The sequence below is a fragment of the Podarcis vaucheri genome (assembly GCF_965113315.1).
Source record: "Podarcis vaucheri genome assembly, chromosome: 15".
Taxonomy (NCBI): Eukaryota; Metazoa; Chordata; class Lepidosauria; order Squamata; family Lacertidae; genus Podarcis; species Podarcis vaucheri.
The window spans coordinates 23464489-23491419 of record NC_138753.1 but is presented as its reverse complement, the minus strand read 5'-3'; the positions used below and the strand labels follow the sequence as shown (position 1 = coordinate 23491419).

General features: G+C 45.2%; 1 protein-coding gene across 4 annotated transcripts in view; it reads left to right on the top strand.

Moving 5' to 3' along the window:
* The window catches only part of GRIK4 (glutamate ionotropic receptor kainate type subunit 4), a 468306-nt gene that overhangs the window by 365040 nt on the left and 76335 nt on the right, over positions 1-26931 (top strand). For all 4 annotated transcript variants that reach the window (XM_082200947.1, XM_082200945.1, XM_082200946.1 and 1 more), the window contains exons 8-10: positions 1001-1162; positions 17791-17943; positions 21057-21161. In XM_082200947.1, coding sequence (XP_082057073.1) covers positions 1001-1162; positions 17791-17943; positions 21057-21161 — 420 coding nt within the window. The remainder of the gene's footprint in view (positions 1-1000; positions 1163-17790; positions 17944-21056; positions 21162-26931) is intronic.

The window sequence follows — 26931 nt, the reverse complement described above, 5'->3', positions numbered from 1 at the left end:
AGAACATCCCTATTTGCATCAGAGAAATATTGGATGGTATAAGTTGAATGAGCTCAAGGGAAGGGACCTTCCCAGTTTTCCTGTACAATTTTGGAGTTCTCTTCTACATAAGAGATGCATGCCCATCACTTCCTCCCATCAGTGAGGCAAGATGAAGCAACTTGCCTCGAGTGACAGATCTGCCTCCTGCCCCTGCTGTTGTGCCTCTGCTAGCCCTGCTGGAGTTTAGTCCACACTGTCACCATCACAATGCCACTGCCATGGCCTGAGTTTGCCTGCAGTGGGGGAGCCAGTTACTTTACCCAGGGAACACCTACTGAAAGCGGCAGCAGTAACCCTTGCACTCTGCTTAGACTCCTTCATCCCATACTTTTGACTCCCTCTGCTCCACAGGCAGACCAGCACACAAACGGGCTGCTGGAAGGGACGGCGGGAGAGTATACCACTGAACAGTCCCGAATTAAGGGAGCTGGATATGTTTAGTCCGGAGAAGAGGAGACTGAGTTGTGATATAATAGTCACCTTCAGGTATCTGAAGGGTTGTCATGTGGATCATGAAGGAAGTATTTTTTTCCCTGCTGCTCCAGAGGGTAGCACCCGAACCAATAGATACAAATGGCAAGAAAGGAGATTTTGACAAAACCTTAGGAAGAATTTTCTGACTTAAAGAGCTATTTAACCATGGAATGGACTACCTCAGAAGGTGATGGACTCTCCTTCACTGGGCGTTTTTAAACAGTGGTTGGATGAACATCTGTCAGGGAGTCTTGCAAATACAAGGGGTTGGATCCTTGAAGTCCCCTCCAACATTGCAAGTCTATTATTCTATGTTTTTTAAAGCTGATTAAGTCACATTTTGGCACAAACTCCTTGGAACCTTTTCAGTTCCTTAGATTCCTTCATTTCACTTCCCCTTATGGACTACTGAAGAACATACTGCTCTTTTCACACTTCCTAATTCTGCATTCTCTCTCTGTTTTGGTTCTTTGATTTCCTTTAGGAGTTTTCGCTCCAGAGGCTAGAGAGCCATCTGGATGATCGAGTGAACATCATGGCCTTTTCCATTTTCAACCAGTCCCATGCTTTCTTCCCAGAGTTTGCAGAGAGCCTCAACCAGTCGTGGCTGGAAAACTGTGATCACATTCCTTTTACTGGGCCAGCAGTAAGTAAAACAGATTTACATCAATTGGTCCTCAACCCACAGTGTAATTAGGGCTTGTTGGGAGAGAAGATGAAGATAGCATGAAGAGGGGACCACAATGGTGATTTGTTGAGGGTATAGAACCGTATGTATCTCTCGCTCATTGCTCCTTGTTGATCATGTTCCAACAAACTAGAGGAACATAAAAAAGGTATCACAAGATCTTATAATTCCATGGCATTCTCAAAACAGGTTGAAGGGTTATGAAGAGCAAGGTCTTTTCTGTGATAGCAATCCGTTGATGTGATTAAGAGTTCTCCGTTCTGGAGAACTTTGGAGAATTCTTTTGTGTTACCTACCTGCTTCTTTCATGGCTTCTCAATGCCTTCATGCCATGTTGTAGGCATCATGAGGACATCAGATCAGCCACTCTAGCAAACAAGAGGGGGGACCAGATGGACATTTGGTCTGATCCAACAGGGCTATGGCGTTTCAAACTCATTTGCTTTGTTTACGTGAGTCTTGGGAAGGGCCTTGATCAATGGAAAGGCGGCATCTAAATTTAAATGAACCTTTGCCCTAGGCAAACTCAGCCCTCCAGATGTTTTGGGACTACAACTCCCATCATCCCTAGCTAACAGCATCAGTGGTCAGGGATGATGGGAGTTGTGGTCCCAAAACATCTGGAGGGCCGAGTTTGCCTATGCCTGCTTTACCCTGTCTTGTTCTCAGTAAAGACTAGTTTACATGTTATCCCCTATTTATAGCAACATGTTACTATGTGATAACCAGCTCAAGATATCTCTGCATGTGCAAAATTCATTTTCTTCACAAATGAGTCATTGTAACTAGGAATATGTGTCCCATTTAAGGTTGCATTCTCCTCCTCTCAAACTCCCTGCTTATGGGTATTAATTATAATCAGAATATCATCTCCTAAATCTATTCAAACCTTTCAATGCATCCTAGAGAGAATGTTTGCTAGAATACCATTCCCAATATTGCCACAAACACAGTGCTGAATCAGGCTAGTGGCCCATCTAATCCAGCATCATTTGTCTAGAAATGATCCTCTTCCTTTTAGGAGATGTTCACAAAGGGTACAGAAACTACTAGGGTCCTTCCTCCTATGCAGCAGAACTCCAAATGTTCACATGTAAATAGACAGCTGCTACAAGATACCCAATGCTCTATCTTCCTTCTTCACGTAAAAGGTCAAAGTGACCTTAAAGAAGCAAACTAGGCTCTCTGTTTTGATTGCATCACCCATCCTCTGCCCTACAATACCGGGGATGGTTGACATCTAGCAGATGCTGAAGCTTGCTACAAACTGCTGCTTGCTTATATTTGAACCTGCTGTTTATTCAGCTGTGAGCTTACAGGCTTACATACGCTCTCTCTCTCTCTCTCTCTCTCACACACACACACACACACACACACACACACTCTCACACACACACACACACACACACAGCCTCCCTTGCTGTCCACCCTTCCTCCAGCCCAGGGAGATGCTGCAGCTAATTCATTGCCCAGTCTTACTTTATACCTGATGTGATCCCTCCATTGCTAACTGGCCCAGGTGATAGCTGAGATGCAGTATGGATAATGCTTCCTAATAAAGCAGGAAATGTTAATGGTGGGCAGAAACAAAAACTGCATTCACCCTTGGCCCGCATTTACGGTGCTTTTATATTTTGCTTTTGTTTTGAGTTCTTATTCTACTGTGTAGTATTCACCTGCGTGAAACTCGTTGAAAATAATGCTCAGACCTTCTCTCCCACTCAAGACCCCATGTTGCATGGCAACGTGTGCATTACAGGGTACCAACACCATTTTTAGGAGCAAAGTAGCTTTGGGGAGGCATTTAGCGCAGTGAAGAAGTGTTGGGAGGGGAAGGGGTGCAAGAACCTTTCTCACAAGCTAGTTCCCATCTCCAGATTGCCTCCCAGCTGCTTCTCTCCACCAGATGCATAAGTGTCCTCAGATACACATCTGAAATCCGGAGTGGTGGGTGGGGACAGCTTGGGGCAGGGGAAGACTAATACCTGTTGGAAAAAGGATTAAATGCCATCTCCCATGGTCTCACACTTGCTCTCCTGTTGCAAGTTGCTGGCCTTGGCCAATGCAACACAGGATTCTGCAACCTGCCACCCTCCAGATCTACAGCCCCCATTTATTATCCCTGACCATTGACCAAAACATCTGGAGGGCATGAAGCTGAGAAAGGCTGGTGTGATGTGTAGAAACCAGCTTTTGATTTGTCCTGAAGGAACTCTAGTTTTGGTGCTGTTGGGAGATCTCCTTCCCTTGCAAATCAATCCTCTGATGAAGCCATGACGCTCAAACTAGTTTAGATTTCTCGGGAAGAGGCGTTCTGTATGGCATGGAGTGGTGGTCACTTCTCTCCGGTAAATTGCTCCTGCTTCTTTCCCTTTCATTGCTAAAGGAAGCGTTGCGCTGCTGCTCAGTGGTCCTTCTTGCACACCAGCCCGGGAAGCTGTCAACCCATGTTCTGAAGCCTGGGTGAATGTAGCAGCAGCTGTCAGAACCGATAGCTAAGGCATGTGAAGAAAGCCCCCTGCCTGCACTCTCAGTAATACTGCTTATTAGCATCCTCAGCCTCCAGCAGTATCTGGTCTCTTCTGACAGCAGAAAGAGTTGCACTGAAGAAAAGTTGCAGGAGTCACTAAGTCATGAGTAGGCAAACTAGAGCCTGGGGGCTGGATCCAGCCCAATCGCCTTCTAAATCCGGCCCATGGACGGTCTGGGAATCAGCGTGTTTTTACATGAGTAGAATGTGTGCTTTTATTTAAAACGCATCTCTGGATTATTTGTGGGGCGTAGGAATTCGTTCATTTTTTTCCTTCAAAATATAGTCCGGCCCCCCACAAGGTCTGAGGGACAGTGGGCCGGCCCCCTGCTGAAAACGTTTGCTGACCCCTGCACTAAGTCTTCCTTGCTGTGAGATGAATCCAGACATGGCACTGCCAGAAAATGGCTGTGTCAGGCAGATTCAAGCAACTCCCATGGCCGATTGCCCAGGAAAGCACAAAGACAAAGAATCTTTCTTACCGTCTGCTTTTTATTCAGTAATTACAGGGAGAGGCTTTGGAACCCAGCCTCTTGGATAATGGCATTGTCCCGAGTGAATCTCCACCCCCTCCGTCTCTCCCACTTCCTCATGTGTCAGCCCTACAGGTGCTGACAAGTCCCCTTTGCCTTTGAGCTCTGCGCTCTCCTACTTTCAAGGCTCTCCAGGTTCTGGGAGAGGGTGTGTGTGTCTGGAATGCTTTCTAAAGACACTATGCCCTACTGGTGCTTCCTCTTCCTCCTTCTCCTCCTCTCCCATTATTTCCCAGCTTTCCCCCTCATCTGTCTCTAAGCTGTGACCTCCCTCAAACCCCTGTTGTAATTCTGAAGTGTCTTCCTCTTCTCTGGAAGGGTCAGGCTGGGGAGACGGTCTTCACCATTCTTCCTCTGCCCAGTTCCTGACATTTTGTGAGACAGCAGGAGGCAACTCTGAGACTAGAAGGGCCCTCCATGAGTTTTTGTAGGTAGCATTCAGACAGCTGTTGCTGCAGTCATCCAGAGACATCACAACATAAAGTGGCTGATTCACAGGGTGTCATATGCACCGGAACAGTATTTTCCTAGCAACACAAAAGCAACATTTGTCTTGGTTTGTGGGAACCACTCATTATCCATGGTGGAAGGACTTTTAAATCCACACAGGGAATTGTTCATTGTTTTCCTTATGACATTTGGTGTCAATAAACTTTAGCAAAGCGCAATTCAAGGAAAGGTCCCAACTGCCTAGGGATTTACATGTTTACCCATCAACCTCAAGGGAGCTGAACCTCCCCAGGAAGCTCTGAGTGCCGAATCCCTGACAGCTGGGCCTGCCAGGAGGTTCCACATAAGCCACAGAAATCCCAAGGCTTTCTTGCTAGGAGACAGTGGAGCATGTTTGCAAAAGGAGCAGGGAGGTATTTGCTGAAAAAAAGGGGAAAAAACACTTCCAATTAATCACACTGCAAAGAAATGAAATCAGGGGAAATCATTAAAATTGCAGATGGCTAGATTAGGTAATTAGAATGTAGGCTAAAGCAGATGTTTGTAATTAACTGTTTATTTCATTGACAGAAACCCTGATTGTACCAATGGATTGTGGCACTTCTTTTTACTGTGTTAAATTTGGGGGCAAAGATACAGTTGTTGTTTCTATATCTATCTCTATATATACACCTCCGTTTGAGAGATCTCCAAGTGTGGTTTCCTAGGAAATGCAGGATTTATGCTCACAGAGTTTGTTAGAACAGCCTCATTCACCTTTGGGCTTTATTCTGATGGAAATTTTACTTAAAGTTTCAAACAACACATCCATGGTTTGAGAGTGCTAATTGTAGGGATGTGCAAATTGTGATTAATGGGCTTTAGATTGTTTCACCCATTCAATAATTCAGATGTGTAGGCCCATTCTTGTGCATGGCATTTTAAATGAGGATGGGTCTCTGCCCCTACAAGCTTACAAGCTTACATTTAACACAGGGCAGACATTCCCTTTAGTCTAGGAATGGCAGCTGAATCCATCACTATTGAAAAGCCTCTGCTTTCAAGTCAAATGGAAATTCTGACTGTTGTGAAGTCTCATGATAGCTCATGCCTTCTTTGTATATGCAGTTCCACACCCTTTGCCATAGTCAATGAGTGACCAGTGTGCAGAGGTAAAGCAGCTCAATGCTCTTAGAGGGGAGGAAGAAATATTCCCCACTATTCAGTTTTTTTTACTTTTTATGCTGTTTCCAGAAGGAGCTTCCTTGGTCTCATCTAATGATTTTGGCTAAGTCCTGGAACAAATGAAGAGGAAGCTGCTGACTAGCTACCTCCGCCCCAATCCCCAGATTGCATTTTGCTATAATTCATTAGCACTATTTACAACAGACAAGGGACAAAAATTAAAACACACCACCCATGATACAATATACGATAATAAGCAAACGAGCGGAGGTTTGCAAAAGGGCTATTAATGTCAAAAAGAAAAAAAGATGAGGTTTTTCTAAAGGGTTGGAGATTTGATCTAAGGTTTTGAGTGGGAAGAGATGAGGGGAATGTATTTCATACCAAGTGGGTGGCAGGAAAGCCCTGAGGATCCACACAATAGCCTTCTTATGGAGAAATACTACTTAATTGTCTGCGGCATCTGCCATATGAACAGAATCACAAATTGCTTTATTGCATTAAATAAGACTACAGATAAATAGTGGCAGAGGGAGTTGGCAATTAAGAGACCCAGACGGAAGTAGGAAATATGGTTTTCAGGCGAGGGTTGGAACAAGCTGGGAACCGATGAGCCAGAAAGGAACCAGGGAGGCTTCTGCAGATGGCAGGCTTCACCAAGAAGATGTTGCTGGGCGTTCCCCATGTTGAGATTGAGAAGAAATTAAACGGTGGAGAAGGCAGAGAACGTCAATTTAATTTGAATTTAAAGACTAACCTGCCTGACTCTCACTTCTTGAAATAATATGTGAAACGAAATACAACCATCCTTTAGAATTCGTACTTCTTGAATTTTACAGTGCAGTTCTCCAGCCCAATATGTACAAAGGTGAGGGACACAGGTGGCGCTGTGGTCTAACCCACTGAGCCTCTTGGGCTTGCCAATCGGAAGGTCGGGGGTTTGAATCTGCACAATGGGGTGAGCTCGCGTTGCTCAGTCCCAGCTTCTGACAACCTAGCAGTTTGAAAGCACACCAGCACAAGTAGATAAATAGGTACTGATGTGGCAGGAATGTAAACAATGTTTGCATGCTCTCTGGCACTCACCATGGTCTTCTGTGCACCAGAAGCGGTTTAGTCATGCTGGCCACAAGACCCAGAAAAGCTGTCTGCAGACAAACACCAGCTCTCTTGACCTGAAAGTGGAGATGAGCGCTGCACCCCATAGTTGAATTCAACTGAACTGTGCAGGGGTCTTTTACCTTACCTTTACTAGGGTAGGGTGCATAAAAATGTGCATATGAGTGGAATTAACATGAAAAAATGCATTATATTAGGAGAAATTGTTTTGCAATAATATTCATATTAGGCAAAAGGGCATTTAAGCATGTATATTGGAAGAAAATTGCACTAAAATGCTGGTGAGTTTTCATGAGGACTTTAAAAAATAATAATTGCATATTATATGACAGTCTGGAGAACTGAATTTGAACTTGGAAGAACAAAAAACTGGGTGAAACTGAAACCAGTGGTCCACCTTTGGTCAGCATCAAGGCAGGGAGAAACATGCCACAAAGAAAGGCAGTAGAATGGGTGATGGGAGTGAGTGGGAAGCATGAATTGCGGGTGCTGAAACAGGCTGTGACAGGATAAGGTCTAAGGCAGAATATGGTCCAGGGAAGGAGTTCATGGGATCAAGTCCAAGGAGAAGATTTCTTAAAAAAAAATTAATTAAAAAGGAGGGAAAGAAAGAGGAACGAGAACCTCCAAGGCTCACAGGAATCCCTTAATTTATGCAAGACCAATAATCCGTTTGTTTATTCATTAAAATAAATTTCATACCCTGTCATCTCATAATGGAGCACCTTGCAGTAACCTGCAGTGGAATAACAAAAGCAATATTTTCCAGAAAAGCAGCAAGATAAATGGAAGCACAACGATCACCACCAACTCACTGATGGCTAGGGGCTAAGAGTAAGGTTGGATGACATGCAGTCACCTCTCCATCAACAGAGAGGTGGGCTACCATTTGCAGGGGCTCCACCACAGCAGAGACTGTGCTGTGGTGCAGATCCGCATGAAAGTGGAAAGGCCCAGTGGCGTAGCGTGGGGGGTGCCAGGGGGGCCGACCGCACCGGGCGCAACATCTGGGGGGGGGGGCGCTCACTGCCTCCGGAGTCGCCGAAGAGCCTCCGGCGCAGGCTGTAGCAGAGCCCCATGTCTCGTGGAACCGACGAGCTGTGCGCGCGCCCGGGCTGAAGGCGTCCGGCAGGCAGCGGCTCTCAGCCCCGCGCGTCAGGGCCGCGAAGGACGCGCCAGGCAGCCCCTCCTCACAGCCCCGCCTCCGCTGCTGCTGCTGCAGCTGCTGGGCCATGTTGCATTTTCCTCGCCTCTCTGCCCCCCTCCTCCTCTGGGCAAGCGGCGTGGTTTGGGCGGCAGCGCCAGCGGCAACTCGCAGGTTAGGGGTTAGGGGGGGCGCAAATTACTTGCCTTGCCCCGGGTTAGGGGGCGCAAATTACTTGCCTTGCCCCGGGTGCTGAAAACTCACGCTACGCCGCTGGAAAGGCCCACAAGAAGAAGAAGAGATGAGTTTGGATTTGATATACCGCTTTATCACTACCCGAAGGAGTCTCAAAGCGGCTAACATTCTCCTTTCCCTTCCTCCCCCACAACAAACACTCTGTGAGGTGAGTGAGGCTGAGAGACTTCAGAGAAGTGTGACTAGCCCAAGGTCACCCAGCAGCTGCATGTAGAGCAGCGGAGAAGCGAACCCAGTTCACCAGATTACGAGTCTATCGCTCTTACACCACACTAGCTCTCACAAGTGGGGTGAGGTGGGATGGTGGTGCTAGGGCAGTTTTGTCTCTCCCAAGGGGCCTCATTCCCTGGCTCCCTAATGTACATTAGCTTGGAAATGGAATAAAATGGAGAGAGAGAGAGAGAGCACTCTACCTTTTGCCCCAGCTAACACACAGCAGCAGTGTTTCAAGTTAGCAGTGGAGACACCACTCAGTCCTTCAGCTCCTCAACCCTCATCGCTTTTCTGATCAAGCAACAATAAAACAGAAGTGGCAGAGAAAATAGCAAATCCATGTTTGCAATGGGAATAAACCCTGAGGCAGCAATTCAGAAGCCCCAAATGGGCAGAGGAGGAACCTTGCGTGAGAATCCCATAAAGTTATTGGAGGAAGGGCAGAATAAAAATGATACCAATGGAATAAAGTTGATTTAAAAGCGACTGTCAAAAATGCACTTAAAAGGCACTGCTATTTTTGCTATTAAATCTTCATAAGAAGTGGGATTTGAAACTAAGGACGGACAAATCCATCCATTTTCTCTCAGTTTCTTACTTTTCCATTCTTAAATTCAGTTCTCCACATTTGTGAATATACAATACCCCCCCACACACATTTTAGTTCAGTTTTGAGTAATATGTAGATTTTCAAGCACATATTCCTAATATGTATTTTTGCATATTATTTTCACCAACTTAAGCATTTGCATGCACACTTTCCCAAAATGTTTGGATTTCAGCGCACACAGTTTTGGTGAGAAAACTGCATCACAAGCGTTGCAGAAGTGCAATTTTTGAAGGATAGCTGTGTTTCAGATCGCATGTTGATTTGACAAGTGCAAATACAAATGCAACCTGAAAACAGAACCAATATCGCTTTTCTCCCACATCTCTACTTGAAACAAACTGGTGCAGTGTGGAATATTGTGTTCATGCTTCTAGTCAGCCAGCCATGCCCTTTCCCATGATACCCCATTCCATCTGCTCCCAGGTTCCTATCCCAGCCCCCCAATCCAACCCTGAGCATGCTCAGTCCAAATTGAGTGATTTGGGGCTTTCCCTCCCCTCCTCTCTTTAGGGTTTTTGGCCATTCTTTGCACTCCTGTAAACCTTGGATTTCCCCCCAAATTTCCATTTAGGCTGTGTTAAATCTCCTCACTTGGAGAATTGAATTCACTATGAATATGTATGAGTGGACCACCAAGAGTGGACCTTTCAATTTTCTTGAGACTTTCTTCTGTGAACAATGATATTTTTGTTCCCCTCTCCCCTTTCTGATATCTGAAAGAGCACCTCTGCTTAGCAGAACCCCCAAAATTTGGAAATTAGTTAGAAGAAGAAGAAGAGTTTGGATTTGATATCCCGCCTTTCACTCCCCTTCAGGAGTCTCAAAGCGGCTAACATTCTCCTTTCCCTTCCTCCCCCACAACAAACACTCTGTGAGGTGAGTGGGGCTGAGAGACTTCACAGAAGTGTGACTGGCCCAAGGTCACCCAGCAGCTGCATGTGGAGGAGCGGAGACGCGAACCCGGTTCTCCAGATTAGGAGACTACCGCTCTTAACCACTACACCACACTGGCTTTTGAGCAGGAATGGGTGAAATTTGTTAGCCCAAGTGCTGCATCCTCTCATGGGCAATGTTCCAGGAGCATGATACCAGTGGTGGGTGTGACCAGACCCACCCCCTCCCTATCCATGCAAACTAGAGGCATTGCCACAGTTCATGATCATATTCTAGCCAGGGAAAATCACTCTAGGAGGGTGCAGAGCAGGACCAGTGAAGGGTGTGGGCTGGGTAGAGTCCTAAGGGCCAGGCAGAGATGCCCAGAGGGCCACATTTGGCCTCCAGGCTTGATATTCCCCAACCCTGCCATAGACGGTGGCATGCCGCCACATTGAAAAATGTTCAGCGCCACCCTCTCCAGATTGCATGTGTACAGCCATTATACAGCTTCATAGAAAACTGTCCTTGATCATCCTGTCTGATAAAATTAAACAAAAAGAGACATTGGCAAACATAAAAACCCACTCCTGGAATTGAAGCAAATGTTTGTAGGCTTACAAAGTCGACTATCCCAATCAATAGTGTCATATGCTTCATTAAGATCTACAAGCATCATTTGTGGTAGCTAATAAGAGATCGTTAACTGCGCAGAGGAAGGGAAAAGGAGATGAAAAACGGACCAAAGACAATTAAAGATGACAAGCTGGATTTCTGACATGGAGAACACACCCAAATATATTGGATGTTTACTGGCAAGCTAGATCTTGGACTCTTTCACATTAATGCTGTTATTCTGCCAAACCTTGAGGATCTCGCGTGAGGTTAAAAATCCAGGAGGGTTTGCAGAAAAATCTCAAAATCAAGAGAACAGAAAACTAGAGAATGGTGTGCATCCATTGATCAAGGATCGAGGGCTTAACAACATTTGTGTTTTCTGAGACCCCTTTCCCTTAGCGACCTTCAGGAAAAACCCCAAACTTTGCAAAAGCACAAATCTTCCCACCATGCCATGCAAACCAGCAAATGTATGTCGTTTCCCTTCAAGACATAATTGTGAGCATGGCAATGGAGCTCACCTGAGGCAAAGTTTACAAAGTGTTGCTTCGAAAGCTTCCAGAAATCGAGCCTTGGGGTGGGAACATCACAGAAGTGGAATAGGAAGGTGTTGACAAACCAGGCACCCAAAGTATGCCCCAATTTTTGTGCTGATAGATGATCAGGGGCACGGGGAATGGGCACTAATTTCTAGGAGAAAGAAAATAGTATAAATCAGTTGTGGTGAGTCCTTGGCCCTCCAGATGTTGTTACACTACAACTCCTATCATCCTTGGCCTTTGGCCATGCTTGCTAGGACAGATGAGAGTAACCTCTGGAGGGCTAAAGGTTCCCCATTAGTGTAAAGACTCAGCTGTTGGGATGCAAGAGGAGATCGTGTCCACCTTCAAGCTGATCTCTTATGGGCCTATGAGCCTCATTTTGAGAAAGGAGCATCGTTAGTGCAGGCCATTAACAAGACATCTTGGTAGTGGAGAAACTAGGGATACAAGGGTAGAGGGGAGATAATAAAAAAGTATCAGATAGCAAAGTCCTAAATATAGGTGGTTTCATGTGTTTATGTTTAAAAATTAGGAGCCAAGGGCTTGGAAGGTGTCTTCCTTTATTGACACTACATCCTGGAAGATAGGGCATGTTTTTTCTTGCTAAGTAGCCGGGTAAAATATTGCCTTCACAGTTTTTCTTATACAGTGGTACCTCGGGTTAAGTATTTAATTTGTTCCGGAGGTCCGTACTTAACCTGAAGCTGTTCTTAACCTGAAGCACCAATTTAGCTAATGGGGCCTCCCGCTGCTGCCGTGCCGCCAGAGCACCATTTCTGTTCTCATCCTGAAGCAAAGTTCTTAACCTGAAGCACTATTTCTGGGTTAGCCGAGTCTGTAACCTGAAGCATATGTAACCTGAAGCGTATGTAACCCGAGGTACCACTGTAGCTCTAAGTCGAAAGCAGAGAAGCTTTAAAAGAAAAAGAAACCTGAAAGTGTAGGAAAGGGATAGTTTTCCTGGGATTGGGTGGGAGAGCTCCTGCAGGCCCTGCCCTCCATAATTTACAACCCTGAATTAGTGTTGTGCCTTGGAATATGTTTCCCCATTATGTATTTCCCCTCTTCCTGCAACCTGTAGTGCAGAGTGCCTCTAAGCATGTGTAAAGTACATTTCTTCTTATCCATAGTAGTACTTATTTATATGAAGACACCAAAGAACGTTCCTTAAGCAATAGATGTCTTCCCCATAGCAAAGACTGAGCTTCAGGAGGGATCTGGAAGGTGCATGCCTCCTGCAGAAGCTCAAAGGAAGGCACTGTCCATTTTGGGAATTAATTACATCCAGAGATGTTTGTGCAGAATAGCTAGAGGAGAGAAATGACACAAGCAGTAGGTATTCTCAGATATAATTTTGCTCACATGCCAGAGAAGGTGAGGTGACGCAAGGGATTTCTGAAGTGAAGACACCTCGCCGACCCCCCACAATGGTAATTGAGGAGAGACGCTCTGAGGAGAGAGGTTAGTTAGGAGAAACCGAGCTTTGATAATAATAAGGAACCGACAACAATGAGAAAATGCAGGAAGTGATGATAATTAAAGGTGAAATCTTAGTCATAGCAGTGAGGAGGAGAGAGAAAATGACCAGTTAATAACTTGATGAAAAATGAAACGAAACCAATGGGATTGGGGTTGGGGGGGAAAAATAAGTACCACCTGAGTCTAGAGGAATAAATAGAAGTGATTAGAAGCAAATGAGTCTAAGCTGGGCTGTCAACACAGATTGGGTACTCCTTTGCCAAAGCAGTATTGTCAGATATGAAAGTCCTGCGTGCAGGAAGGGACCTAGAGAGTTTAGCGAGACCGGGATTAGGAATAGAGGAGCTCTGGTCAACTAACCTTTACTCAGAGAAGGCCAGGGGTCAGCAAGCTAAGGCCCATGTGCCACAAGCGGCCCACGGGTGTCGTTTAACCAGCCCACAAGCCGCCCCCTCAGCAAGTCCCTGTGCGCTACGCTAAACCGGTGTGGTGCTGGGACTCGCTTCCGCGGCGCCAGAAATCATGTCTGCGCAGACACAGATGCCGGAAATCACGGGTGCTCGATCCGGCCCACAGAGGGATCTCCGCTGGAGTGAACCAGCCCAGGCGACGTAAACCTTGCCAACCCCTGGAGTAGGCCCATGGAAATTAATGGGCCTAAGGTACTTATGGTCATTGATTTCAGTGGGTCTACTCTGGGTAAAAGTTCATTGACTATAGGGAGACTGCCTTATACAACAGTTGTCCGTCTAGCTCCATATTGTCTACACTGACTGGTAGCAGACGATCTACAGGGCTTCAAACAAGGATCTTTCCCAGCCCTACCTGGAGATGCCAGAGATGTTCTACATAGGATCTTCTGCGTGCAAAAGTAGCAGCTGGTCTGCCACTGAGGTAAACGCCCCAATCTGTAGTATAAGATCCTTGTGGGGGGAAATGGTCATAGGGTTATTGGCTAATCACAACCCAAACAATAGGCAATCACTTGGTTTATTTCAAGGGCAATCCGAATCTATAATGTCAGTAGCCCCTGGGAAGGCTACATTTATGCAGGAGGCTGCTGTAACTAACCTCATGCCAGTGCAGAGCATCATAGCCTGGATCAGGCTGGTGTCCCTTCCACTCCAGCATAGCGTCTCATAGCGTCCACCCAGATGCCCCAAGCAGGGCCTGAGCACAAGACCATTCTGCCTCTCCTGTGGTTTCCCACAGCCAGTAGCATTACTGCCTCCGACCATCGAGGCAGAACATAGCCACTGTGACTAGTAGCCATTTATAGACTTATCCTCTAGGATAAGTAGGTAAGTAGGATACGTAGGATAGTGTGGGTGGCGCTGTAGTCTAAACCACTGAGCCGCTTGAATCCCCGTGACGGGGTGAGCTCCCATTGCTCTGTCTCAGTTCCTGCTAACCTAGCAGTTTGAAAGCACACCAGTTGTGATGGCCTGGGAATCCGATTCAGAGGCTGAACCGGAGGAATCCCAGCCTGCACAGGAGTCCCCGCCTTCAGGGCCGGCTGAACTGGGGCAGGGCCTTGATTCTGAAGTGCCTGCACCTGTGCCGGATCCTCAGGAGCAGGCACCAGGTGAATCCACTCTGGCTCCGGAGGTGGTTGAGGACTCAGTGACCACAGGTGAGTCTCCCCCTGGGTCCAGTAACCCTTCAGCCTCTCCTGAACTGCAGAGGCTCAGGGCAGAGAGGCGGAGGGAACTGGTTTCTCCCAGGAGGAGTGCTCGCCTTAAGGCCAGGAGAGGTGGGTCTCCTGGGGGCCGGGACCGCCCCTGGCCTCAGAGAAGATAAAGGCCAGTCAGCCCGGTCCCAGGTTGCGGGAACAACGTCGTTAAAGAGCTGTCTCGGCCAGCACCCAGTCCGGTTCCCCCAGAGTTCCTGTCCTTGCCTGGCTCCTCGCTGCGGGCCCCGCTTCACCCGTGGAGGACTGTCTGCCGACCCTCGACTCAGGTCCTGGACCTCGCCCCACGGTAACCTCCCCCCTGGACCAGCACACCAGTGCAAGTAGATAAATAGGTATGGTTGCGGCAGGAAGGTAAATGGCTTCCATCATGGTGTCCCGTTGCTCCAGAAGCAGTTTAGCCATGCTGGCCACATGACCCGGAAAGCTATGTGTGGACAAACGCCGGCTCCCTCGGCCTTAAAGCGAGATGAGCGTCACAACTCCATAGTCACCTTTGACTGGACTTAACTGTCCAGGGGTCCTTTACCTTTACCTTACCTCCCAGTACAGGGAGAAGGCCTCTTTCTCTCAATTTCCTACCCTTTACACCACCACCAAAGCATTGAATTAGAAAGTAAAGTGGTGGGAGGCTGGGGGATCAGTGGGTGTCCCAAAGAGGACAGCATAGCCAGGAGGGAATTCTTCTCTGGCTCAGAGGAGACTTTGGATGTCACCATCTTCACTTTGCATTTGAGGTGAGCACTACGCACACCAGAGAGCTGTTATTTTCCAAGCCCGGTAATATGAGTCGCAGCCACATCACTAGTTGGAACAGGCATTCCTATCAATCCCTCAAAAGGCCTTATCTTAGATGGCTAAATATAAGTGCTAAAGGTTGTACGGGCAGAAGTTAATACCACTGTAACTGTTGAAATCCTGGGATAAGTACAGAAATAAACAGCCTGGGTGCATTTCTGTAGACTCTAAATTTAATTTACAAGATGTTTTAGGAAACTTTCCCTTGGGAGTCTTACATAATGTTTTGCGATTTAAGGATTTAGTGGTGCATAACAGATATATTACTCACGAAGAGATGAATGTTAATTCATCGCACTTGATGCCTGCTTGGGTTGAAGAATTTCAAGTCCAGTATTCTGAATTAAGACTTGATAAGTCGGCTGAGAAATCAACATAGTGTGAAGAGTTATTGACAAAAAGAGCCAAAGAGAAAAGGGCAATTGTCACAACTATATAATATAATCTCTGGTTTACAGATAAAGATGCATTCTTATAAGTTTCTCCAAGACTCGGGAAATGGCTCATGGGACAAGATCTAGGCAGAGATTCATATGTCAATTAGGCTATTTTCTCTTTAAGAGTGACTCAGTGCAGATCAGTGTACTTTGCAAAACATTACCCCCTACGGGGTTAAATAAGATCTTGAGTACATTTTTAGACTTTGAAAATGTCATAACGAGTGGACAGATTTATTTATGATGTGCAGTAGAGTTATCCTTGTGTTCAGCATTATTGACCAGAAGTTACATACTTCATAGGGACACAGGAAAAAGCTTTGTACTGAGCCAGACGATTTATTCATCTAATCAAGTACTGTCTACACTGGCTGGTAGCATCTCTTCAGGGTTTCAGACAAGGGTGATGTCATGAATTGAATTTATGACATTTTGCATGCAAAGCCATCATTTTTCCACCAGCCATCTCCCCCCGCCCCCAAATAGATCGTGTAGCACTAAAATCCGATGCAAATATTTTTGTTGTTGTTGTTGTTTAGTCATGTCCGACTCTTCGTGACCCCATGGACCAGAGCAAGCCAGGCACTCCTGTCTTCCACTGCCTCCCGCAAATATTTTACATTTGAATTATTTGAAAGATAGCTTTTAAGGGGCTCTTAAAATGTAGTTATTGCTTTCTTTTGCTTGCAGAAAATGAACCTCCGGTTATTACTGTAAATTGTTTATTGTATAAATGTTCTACCTTGTTTTCTTTCTTTTTTTCAAATGACAGCTAAATTCATTCACAAAACATATCTATTTTGTTTTATTTAAGCATTTTTATGTTGCCCAATCATCTGTGTCCTCTGGGCAGTTCATGGATTGAAATCACTAAAATACATCAGCAGTACTAAAAAAAACCTTAAAAACCCCCATCAAATATATAAAAGCAACGCCAGTGCAAAAATTAACAAAGAGCAGCATAAACCCATTTGACAGTATCAAATCAGTAAACGGCACTAAAAAAAATCAGCACAGGGAAGACAAAATAGTTCTAAGAACTAAAAGCATGGAATTTAAAAAGCCTGGAGGGGAAGAGAAAAATCAATTTAGAACAGTAAAATCAAATTACAGATAATAACAGCAACAAAGGAATGGCATTTGGCAGCAGGAATAAAGAATCACCCAGTTAAAAACAATGCAGCAGCAGTATGAGTATCAAACTGCAACTCATCCCATGACATTGGCCTCCCACTATCCCCCTAGAGAACTTGGCATGTTTGAACCAGGTAGCTTTCCCCATGGCATTCCACAAGATTGGTGCCACAACTTAAAAGACCCTGCTTCTTAAGGGCACCTGCTAGACGTCACTCAGGGAAGGAATCCTAGGCCAATGCCTCTGATAATGAAGAATATGCTGGGGGAAGAAAAGCCCCAGCAAATACGAATGGTTTGTTAAAGTTCAGGATATCTCTGATGTGGCTAAGCAGACAAATAAAATGCACTGAAGAAATGACTTAGGTATGTCTATAGAGGAAACTAGCTGTCAGATTATCTGCATTTTTTTCTTCATTGGGTTGGAATGGTGTCGATTTTCTTGCTGTCGCTTCTGGCTTTTTATTTTTAATTGAAAAGAAAAGAAACAGAATTCACGGCTGCCAGAGGGACGAATTCGATGCCCACCTGAGCACTCTGCCCTTCCCCAAAAGTAGCAGAGTCACAATAAAGCATGCAAAATAATAAAAATAGCCAAATAAAAACACCCCTGTTTCCCTCCTTCTGAATTGTTAAAAAAGGCACCTGTTTGGTGCTGCTGCATCAATTTACATTTCCTAAAACCCAGACAGTTGGCTCAGTTTAAAATGCTCTTTGGTTGGTTGATAGATCTAGTTATTTTTCTATTCCACCCTATTTTATGAATAACACATTACATTGGGTGACTAGGGCAATTTTGCTAGTAATGAGATTTTGAATCCTATATATTTATTTTTTGCTTGGCTTTTTAGAATAAGGGGCGTTTTTAATTTAAAAAATAATAATAAAGTAATTTGAGCTGGACATATATTAAAAACATGATAAATGGGATGCCTTGTGCACTCTGCAATTTTCCGGCCTGGGTTACACTTCCTTTGCCTATTCCAATTCTCTTCAGCTGTCTTCTGCCTTGTTGTTTGATGCCGTCTACGCTGTTGTGAGTGCCGTTCAGGAGCTGAACCGGAGCCAGGAGATCGGCGTCAAGCCCCTGTCCTGTGGATCTGCCCAAATCTGGCAGCATGGCACCAGCCTGATGAACTATCTGAGAATGGTGAGGAAGGATTGAACATAAATGGTTTGGATGGAAGAGGGAGAGAAGTGTTGCCAGGGGGGTTAACGCTGAGCAAGACGGTGGTGGGGATATTGATTTTAAAATATTTGTTGGTTTGGGGTTGGTTTGGTTTTTTTTAAAGAGAAAAATAGGTATTTTTACAAAAGCACCTCAAGGCAATGTACAACAAATAACACATGCACGAAAACCGGCATAAAACAAAACAGAAAGCTCTGAAACTTATTCACATGCTTGAAAGCAGAGTTACAATACAATACAAATACCTGTATTGGCATTTCAAGTTAAGACATTTCAAGGCAGTGAAATGTTGTTGTTGTTTAGTCATGTCCGACTCTTCGTGACCCCATGGACCAGAGCACGCCAGGCACTCCTGTCTTCCACTGCCTCACGCAGTTTGGTCAAACTCGTGCTGGTAGCTTCAAGAACACGGTCCAACTATCTCGTCCTCTGTCGTCCCCTTCTCCTTGTGCCCTCAATCTTTCCCAACCTCAGGCTCTTTTCCAGGGAGTCTTCTCTTCTCATGAAGTGGCCAAAGTATTGGAGCCTCCGCTTCAGGATCTGTCCTTCCAGTGAGCACTCAGGACTGATTTCCTTAAGAATGGAGAGGTTTGATCTTCTTGCAGTCCATGGGACTCTCAAGAGTGTCCTCCAGCACCATAATTCAAAAGCATCAATTCTTCGGCAATCAGCCTTCTTTATGGTCCAGCTCTCACTTCCAAACATGTGAAACTTATTCACATGTTTGAAAGCAGAGTTACAATACAATACAAATACCTGTATTGGCATTTCAAGTTAAGACATTTCAAGTCAGTGAAATAGATAGATTTAAAAGGGACAGGAGTGAAGCTGTTGAGGGTCACAAGGCATTCAATTGTTCTGCTTCACCCTGTCTATTCCCCTAGAGGGATGAGTCATTAAGAACCCTTTCAGATAGGATGGAGATTAAAAAGGAAGCCATTGAGGCAGTAATGTCCTTGTCCCTGTCCACTAGGAGGAACCTCATTTGGCTTTCTCTCAGAGCCGTGAGCCGCAGGTCCGGTATTTTGCTCAGCATCTGTTTGCGGAGTCTGCTGGGCAAAGGGCAGTCCAAGAGAATATCGTCCAGTGAGTCTGGTACTCCCTGATTGCAGGCACACAGGCAGGCTTGATAAGGAATTTGCTAGTATCTACCTGTGGTCATGGGACGCGGGTGGCGCTGTGGGTTAAACCACTGAGCCTAGGACTTGCCCATCAGAAGGTTGGCAGTTCGAATCCCCGTACAGGGTGAGCTCCCATTGCTCGGTCCCTGCTCCTGCCAACCTAGCAGTTTGAAAGCACGTCAAAAGTGCAAGTAGATAAATAGATACCACTCCGGTGGGAAGGTAAACGGCATTTTCATGCGCTGCTCTGGTTCGCCAGAAGTGGCTTAGTCATGCTGGCCACATGACCCAGAAGCTGTACGCTGACTCCCTCAGCCAATAAAGTGAGATGAGCGCCGCAACTCCAGCCGGTCACGACTGGACCTAATGGTCAGGGGTCCCTTTAGCTTTACCTTTACCTGTGGTCACTGCTGATGGGGAAGGCATTTAGTCTTGCGAGCATAAAAGCTCTTTGTTGGGAAGGAAGTAGTAGGTCTTTTAGGTAATTAGCACAACATCTGTCTGAAGTAGTTATACCTAGGGCCTCTGGAGAACAGGGTCTCGGAGTGTGAGGAGACTAACACTGTTTTTCGTGTTCTTAAAGCTACTGCTTGATTGTTTGGAGTACGTAGCTTTCATCACATACTTCGAGTCTCTCCAGAGCAATACCCAAACTACGTATTTTGTCGTCCTGAATTGATCTAACATCCCTCCCACTGAAGGAGGCCATAGATTAAAAGCCAAAGAGCTGGAGGAAAAGAAATGTTTTATCCTGGTGCCTAAAGATAAGCAATGATGGTGCCAAGTGTGCCTCCCTGGGGAGAGCATTCCACAAGTAGGGAGCCACCACTTAAAAGGCTCCTTTCTGAAGACCCAAAGGCAGCAGGAAAGCCTGGATATGTTCAGCTTGATAGAGTACCAGTTACATAGGCCTTATTCTATGATGATTACCTTTTATTAAATCAATATCTGTTGGTGAAAGCAGGTCCTTTGCCAGCTTTCCTGGTTCTTGGATGAGTTTTATTTTATTATTTGTTTGTGTGTTGCATTTTCATGCCACCCTTTACTCCAAAGAGTTCAAGGTTGCATCCGTGGTTCTCCTCCTCCTCCTCCTCATTTAATCCCCACAACAGCTCTGTGAGGTAGGCTAGTCTGAGAGACAGTAACTGGCCAAAAGCCACACCCTGTGAGCTTCATGGTTGAGTAGGGATTTGAACCCTGGTCTCCTGGGTCCCAGTCTGACACTCTAACCACTACACCACACTGGCAGTAATGGTTTCATCTGTCTACATACCTAAGGCCCGTCTGTGATAACAGACAAGTCACTTGCCCTGTGCCATCCCAAGTTCACCCTGGAGTTTTGCATTCTACTGTGGGGAAACCGGCCCTGAATGTGGAAGCTGCAGAAATGCCACCTGATTTTCCAAGGTGGGAAAACTGAAAAGGGTTATTGTCAGTGTCATAGTGCACGGGCAGCAATTAGCAGCATGTGGTTTGCTGTGTTTACCATCCCTTAACATGACAGTACTTTGTGTATTTTTGTTAATAACGCACCGTAAGCATTTCTTTCCCCTAAATCCCAAGCAACACGGTGGAATGTGACACAATTAAGTTCCCCGCCTTCAGCAGCACAACTTCCAGCTCTAATCACAGGAGGAAGAGTGCGGTGAGAAAAGAGAATTTAGCAGTTCAGATGGAGTGAAAGACCTCTTGGGATCAGATGCTTGTCCTCGCCAAAAGCTCCCAGCCTTTCTCCCTGACACAATGGCTTTTCCTGTGCAGGAATGTGAGAGAGCATTCTGCCAAACAGCCCCAAACTTGCCTTATGAATGGCTGCAGTTCCGAGATGTTAGATGAAACATATTTGTTCTCCTTCTGGCTTTAAATGAGAGGGTGGATGTTCCAGAGCAGTGTGCTTGAGGATAAAAAGAAATTGTCCATATTTGGCGCTGCAACTCACCCTCTCTTGGACAGGTAGAATTGGAAGGTCTCACCGGCCACATAGAATTCAACAGCAAAGGTCAACGATCAAACTATGCCCTGAAGATCCTTCAGTATACCAGGAATGGCTTCAGACAGGTAAGGAAATGTCTACTCCAATTAGGACTTTGGTTCAAGTTGGTTTGTCCTTCAAAGTCCTGGTGTTGCTTCTGTCATGACGCCCATGAATATGGGATTATTCTCTGCTCTTTTGTTTTAGGTTAGTCACACCTGTCCCTTAAAGAAAGCTAAATATGTACAGAGGTGGTTGTGAAGCCATTGATGGCAGGGTTTTCTAAGGATGGGAGGGGATATGAGGGCATTTTCTGTAGCATCATTCAGCTTTGGAATATCCTCCCAGGAACCATCCACCTGGCTTTTTGCAGAGCTGTTTAAGACTCACTTACTCCAACAAGAATTATTTGCACCTGAGCAGATGATAATTTGCCCCAATGCTCTTGATAGGGTTGTTTGTGCTGTTTTACAATGTTGCCTTTTATTATTACTTCACTGCAACTTATGGACCAATTTGGAACAATGAGAAAACTGGGAGATTAAGGCCACAGTCCTATACTAATATATGCAGGAGCAAATCCCATTGATTCTAATGGGGTTTATTTCCAAGATAACTTGTTTGGGATTGCAATGTAAAATGCATTTGAAATAAACAGATAAACAAAGGACTTGATATATTTGTGGAAGTAGTTAGGTTTTGTGCGAGGTAAAAAAAAACATGGGGGGAAAGGGTGTCTTGGTGGGGAGTGGAGACTAGGTGGATATATGCACAACCAAATTAAAAAGTAAAAAGACTATTAAAAGTGGCTATGAAATGAGTTCATCACTTTTGAATTATGTACTTCTCAGCACACATTCTTGGCCACTATGACTGCATTCATATGGCAGTTTATTCCACTTTCATGATGTTTCCCTAGCTGTTAAGTTCTGCATTATATCTGAGCTTTCACATGACATAAAAGCAACTTCTGGGATTGTAGTGGAATATAATGAAAGCTTAGAGCTCATTTCCATGTTATATGCTTCCAGGAAAAAAACAAAAACATGTTTGCAATTAGCAGTGTGATGAGCACTAAACTCGTGCTATATTCCACTATAGTGGCTTTAACATCATGTGCCATCTCAAATATAATGTGAAAATTAACAGGGGAACGTCATGAAAATGATAGAAATAGCCCTGCAAATGCAGACGTATATTGTCTAGAGGAACAATAGACTTTACTGCTTATCTGAACATGAGACGAGACTTTATAAAGATCAGATCACATGAATCCTCAGCAAGATCCTATCTTAGAGCTGTGATAGATTTTGCCCCTCTGAAAGCACAGAGCAGTTTTTGGAATTGTAGCAGTTCCAGTGCTTAATCTTTAGGAGCACAGCAGTGCTGTCCAGATGGGCACATAGGAACATTCCTAGAGCAGGGGCGTCTCCTTCGTCAGCGGGGTTAAGTTTGACCATTTTTAGGAAACTCAGAGTCAGAAAGCAAAGGCAAGATTTTCTCAGTTCGTCTGCCTGTCTGTCTCTTGTCTTTTGCTTGGAGTAAAACCTGATAGCCTAGGAAAGGCTCCCAGTGGTGGTGAAGCTGTGTGTGTGTGTGTGTGTGTGTGTGTGTGTGTGTGTGTGTGTGTGGAATTAGCAGCATATGACTGCCTGCAGTGCTGATCCATCTTTGTTTCCTTTTCTTCAAGAAGCTCTTTATCCTTCCAGCTTAACAAGCGCTGCTTTTCAGAGAGTGGCTTTTGGGAGGGAATTACAGAATTTGCTCCATTGCGCAAAGTTGTCGGCAGCTTCCGTGATCTTTTAAGCAGAATGTAGGCAAAGTGGCTTGTTCTAGGGAAAACTCTTTTTACTCCCTCCCACCCCAACCTAGGATTGTGCAGCTTAAGATTCCCTCTCTAAGAAATCTCCATACCTGTCAGCTTGCCATAAATTGCAACGTATTCACGATCCTCTGTGTTCTCGGGTCCAGGCGCAGTGCAGCCGCAGGTGGTGGGGCCAAGGCATGATAAAGTTGCAATAAGCAGAAGACAGTCAGCTGGGATTTAAACAGGCCATGGCAGGGGGCAATAAGTACTGGGGCCATTCCAGGGTGGGCACAACTCTTATAGGCAGAGGAGCACCAACAGCCCATGGTCTTTATCTGGGCTGGAGGAAGATACCACCCAGAAGCCATGGTGGCTGCTTCAATGTGGAAAGAGTGGGTGGAATAATCCATGGGTCGTGACCACAGGCACAGAGGACCTTTCTCAGAACTGCTGTGAACTGCCACCTCGATAAGCAGGCTCTTTTGGCATGCATGAAGTGAGGGCCAGGGTGTTAGAATTCCTGCTCCATGATTGCAGTCATGGGGTTGTTGTCTGTCACATGACGGTATATGTTTTGACTCCATAGAGTGGGAAGTGATGAAGACAGGATGTTTGTGTTACTGTGTTCTGTGAAGTGGGACTATTGTCCTTTGTTCTTTTTCTCTTTGCTGTCTGATGCTAGAGAGAGAGGGAGCCATGTTGCAGTGCTCCGTGTGTGTTTATATGTAAATAAAGTAGATTAGCCAAAATGCTGAGTTGCTGAGGTCTGTTACACAAACTACACAGACTCTGCGGATCCCTAAGTGTGCCAGTGTCGGTTGGCATTGGTTGCTGTGATGTTCAGGCTGAAGAAAGCTTATGAAGCTCCCGAACGATTGACCAGGAGGGAGGGAACATGCCAGTCGGGCATGTGTCTCTGCCAGGGCCCTACTCAAATGTAGGACGAGCTCCTGACACAGGGCCTGTGAAACTTCCTAATGGCCTGACACAGGCCAGAAACTTCCTAATGTCAATCACTGGTCAAGGCCCAGAATGAGGAGAAGCTTGCAAACACAGCACAGCCTCTATACCATACTGGTCGGTTTTGGAAAAGTGAACCCGCATCCTAGGTGAAAGTTAGGAACAGGATAGAACAGAGATAACAAATAACATTCCATATCACATCATTAGGAAGAACTTTCTGCTTCTAAAAGCTGTTTGACAGTGGAATGGGCTACCTTGGAAGGTGTTAGAGTCTCCTTCACTTTTCAGACAGAGGTTGGATGACCGCATGTTGGAGATTCTTTAGCTATGATTCCGGCATTGCAGGGGGTTGGACTAGATGACCCTCATGATCCTTTCCAACTCTACAGTTCTATAATTCCTTGAAGCCTTAAGAGTGCTTTCTTTCAGAAATCTCTTTGCAACTTTGTCAGACAACTCAAGAGTCAAAATCTGTTGTTTTCATAGTTCCTTGCTGCCCATTTTGGACAAACCCGATTCACAGCCTCCTCCTTCTGTAGCTGTGAGTTGGCATTCCAAGTGGAAAAAGTTGCCTTTTGCCTTGACAGTCCATTAACTAGCATCCTTTTTAGTAGCCAAGCCACACCAATGCTAAAGGGAGGTTTTCGACAAGGGGGCAGCATGGTTCATAAGAATGCCTTTCAGCCACTTTCTGTTGGCTGCTTTCCCATCTGTTTGGCTTTCCTTCCTTGGCAGCATCTCAGTGCAGCCTATCATTCTCTGTTCAAATGGTAGCCCGGATGCCTTTAGAGCCTATCAAATTATTAATAACAACCTTATAATGCTTTACATATTCAAAGTGCTGAGCAAACACGAGCTCTCTGCCATGCAGTTATGTGTTACTGTGAGTTAAATAATGCAGTTAGCTGATAAATAATAGAGGCGCGAGAATAGTGAGGCGATAAGGAAGGAGGTATTGAGGCAGGGAACAACATTTGCGGCTGAGTTCTTCTAAAATAACATGGAGAAGTCACACAGCACGAACCCAGTGCCTTTGTCTTACTTTATTCTCCTTCTGCCATGTTAGGAACACCCAAGGGAATCTATTTTGCATGTGCCACACCCCCAAACCATGGCAGGTGGCTCTAAAAACACAGAGCCTTCATGGTGATGGTACTCCAGTTGTGAACCTCCTTGCCCAAGAAGGTGTGTATTATATGCTCCCTGCTGACCTTCATGCTGTAGATGGATTTTAAAGAAAGGGTTATTGGAATCTTTATCATTTCTTCCTTAACAGAATAAATGGGTCCAAGGAAGAAATGATAAAGACTCCAACGAATAACCCTTTCTTTAAAACCAATCTACAGCATGAAGGTCTGTAAATCTGTTAAAGACTATTAAGACAGTCTTACTATGGAGCAGAACATAAAATGAACAAATATACATGGCAGCGCTATTCTCAGCACATGCATCAATAGAAGTATAGCATCTAGATCAAGGGAAGTAATAGTGCCACTGTATTCTGCTCTGGTCAGACCTCACCTGGAGTACTGTGTCCAGTTCTGGGCACCACAATTCAAGAAGGACACTGACAAACTGGAACGTGTCCAGAGGAGGGCAACCAAAATGGTCAAAGGTCTGGAAACGATGCCTTATGAGGAACGGCTAAGGGAGCTGGGCATGTTTAGCCTGGAAAAGAGGAGGTTAAGGGGTGATATGATAGCCATGTTCAAATATATAAAAGGATGTCACATAGAGGAGGGAGAAAGGTTGTTTTCTGCTGCTCCAGAGAAGCGGACACGGAGCAATGGATCCAAACTACAAGAAAGAAGATTCCACCTAAACATTAGGAAGAACTTCCTGACAGTAAGAGCTGTTCGACAGTGGAATTTGCTTCCAAGGAGTGTGGTGGAGTCTCCTACTTTGGAGGTCTTTAAGCAGAGGCTTGACAACCATATGTCAGGAGTGCTCTGATGGTGTTTCTTGCTTGGCAGGGGGTTGGACTCGATGGCCCTTATGGTCTCTTCCAACTCTATGATTCTATGATTCTATGATTCTATCTTAAATGTGGAGTGGATGGGAGAGCTATCCATGGTGCTGAAAACCACTGCCTGGTGTCCTGAAGCTGTCTGTTGACAGCTTTGCTGCATGTGCTATTGGGTTGGGAGGGATTTGGCAAATGTCGCCTAGTTGCTTATTTGCACAAACATATGGGTGGCTGCAGACAAGTCTGCACATAGTGCGCTCCCTCCAGGCCATGACTAGCCAATTGTGTGCATCTGCAGTGTCATGTGTTGGGTTTGGCTTTAAGCGCACATTAAGGACACAGGAAGGGCCCCACTGAACAAAGCTATAAATAATATTAATGATTGATTGATTGAATTTATATTCCACCCTATCTCCTAAAGGAGCCCAGGGCAGCAAACTGATATAAAATTTAAAAACAAAAAGCAAAGAAAAACATTCCAGGACTGCTTAAAAAAATTCTAAAAACAATTTACAATTGAAAACATTTCAAAGCAGTTGCAGATGAAAACATTCTAAAAGCAATTCCAATTTAAAATATACTACCATCCATGGATTTTCAGCCACCAAACAGGGATGTTTGAAAATTCCTCCTGGAAGTTAATAATGATGGGGACAGCCATTCTGCAGCTGGGGAGCCACCACTGAAAAGGCCTTGTCATGGATCAGTGACAACCAGGCAACACCACCAGTTTAGTCCAACATCCTTTTCCCCTCAGGATTAAAACAATCTGGGGAGACATAATGGACTAGCAAATGAACCTGTGGCAGAGCTAGAGAATTGGAACCATGTCCAAACCAGCACCCTATGATCTGGTTCAGAACACCTCTCCAGAAATCTGCTGGGGTGTGCGTGTCAAATGGTTTAATGGTTTCCAACCAAGAACCTCCTACTCATTGAAAACCTGCATATCAGGGACAAGGCTCCAACCTACCCTTTTAATTAACTCACTGTTTCTTCTGTATTTGGAGACAACACACACAAAACAGACTAGCATTGAAACGTGCAGTCTGTTAATTATTATTTATTTTATTGTTAAATTTGTATACCACCTTATACCCACAGCTCTCAGGGCGGTTCA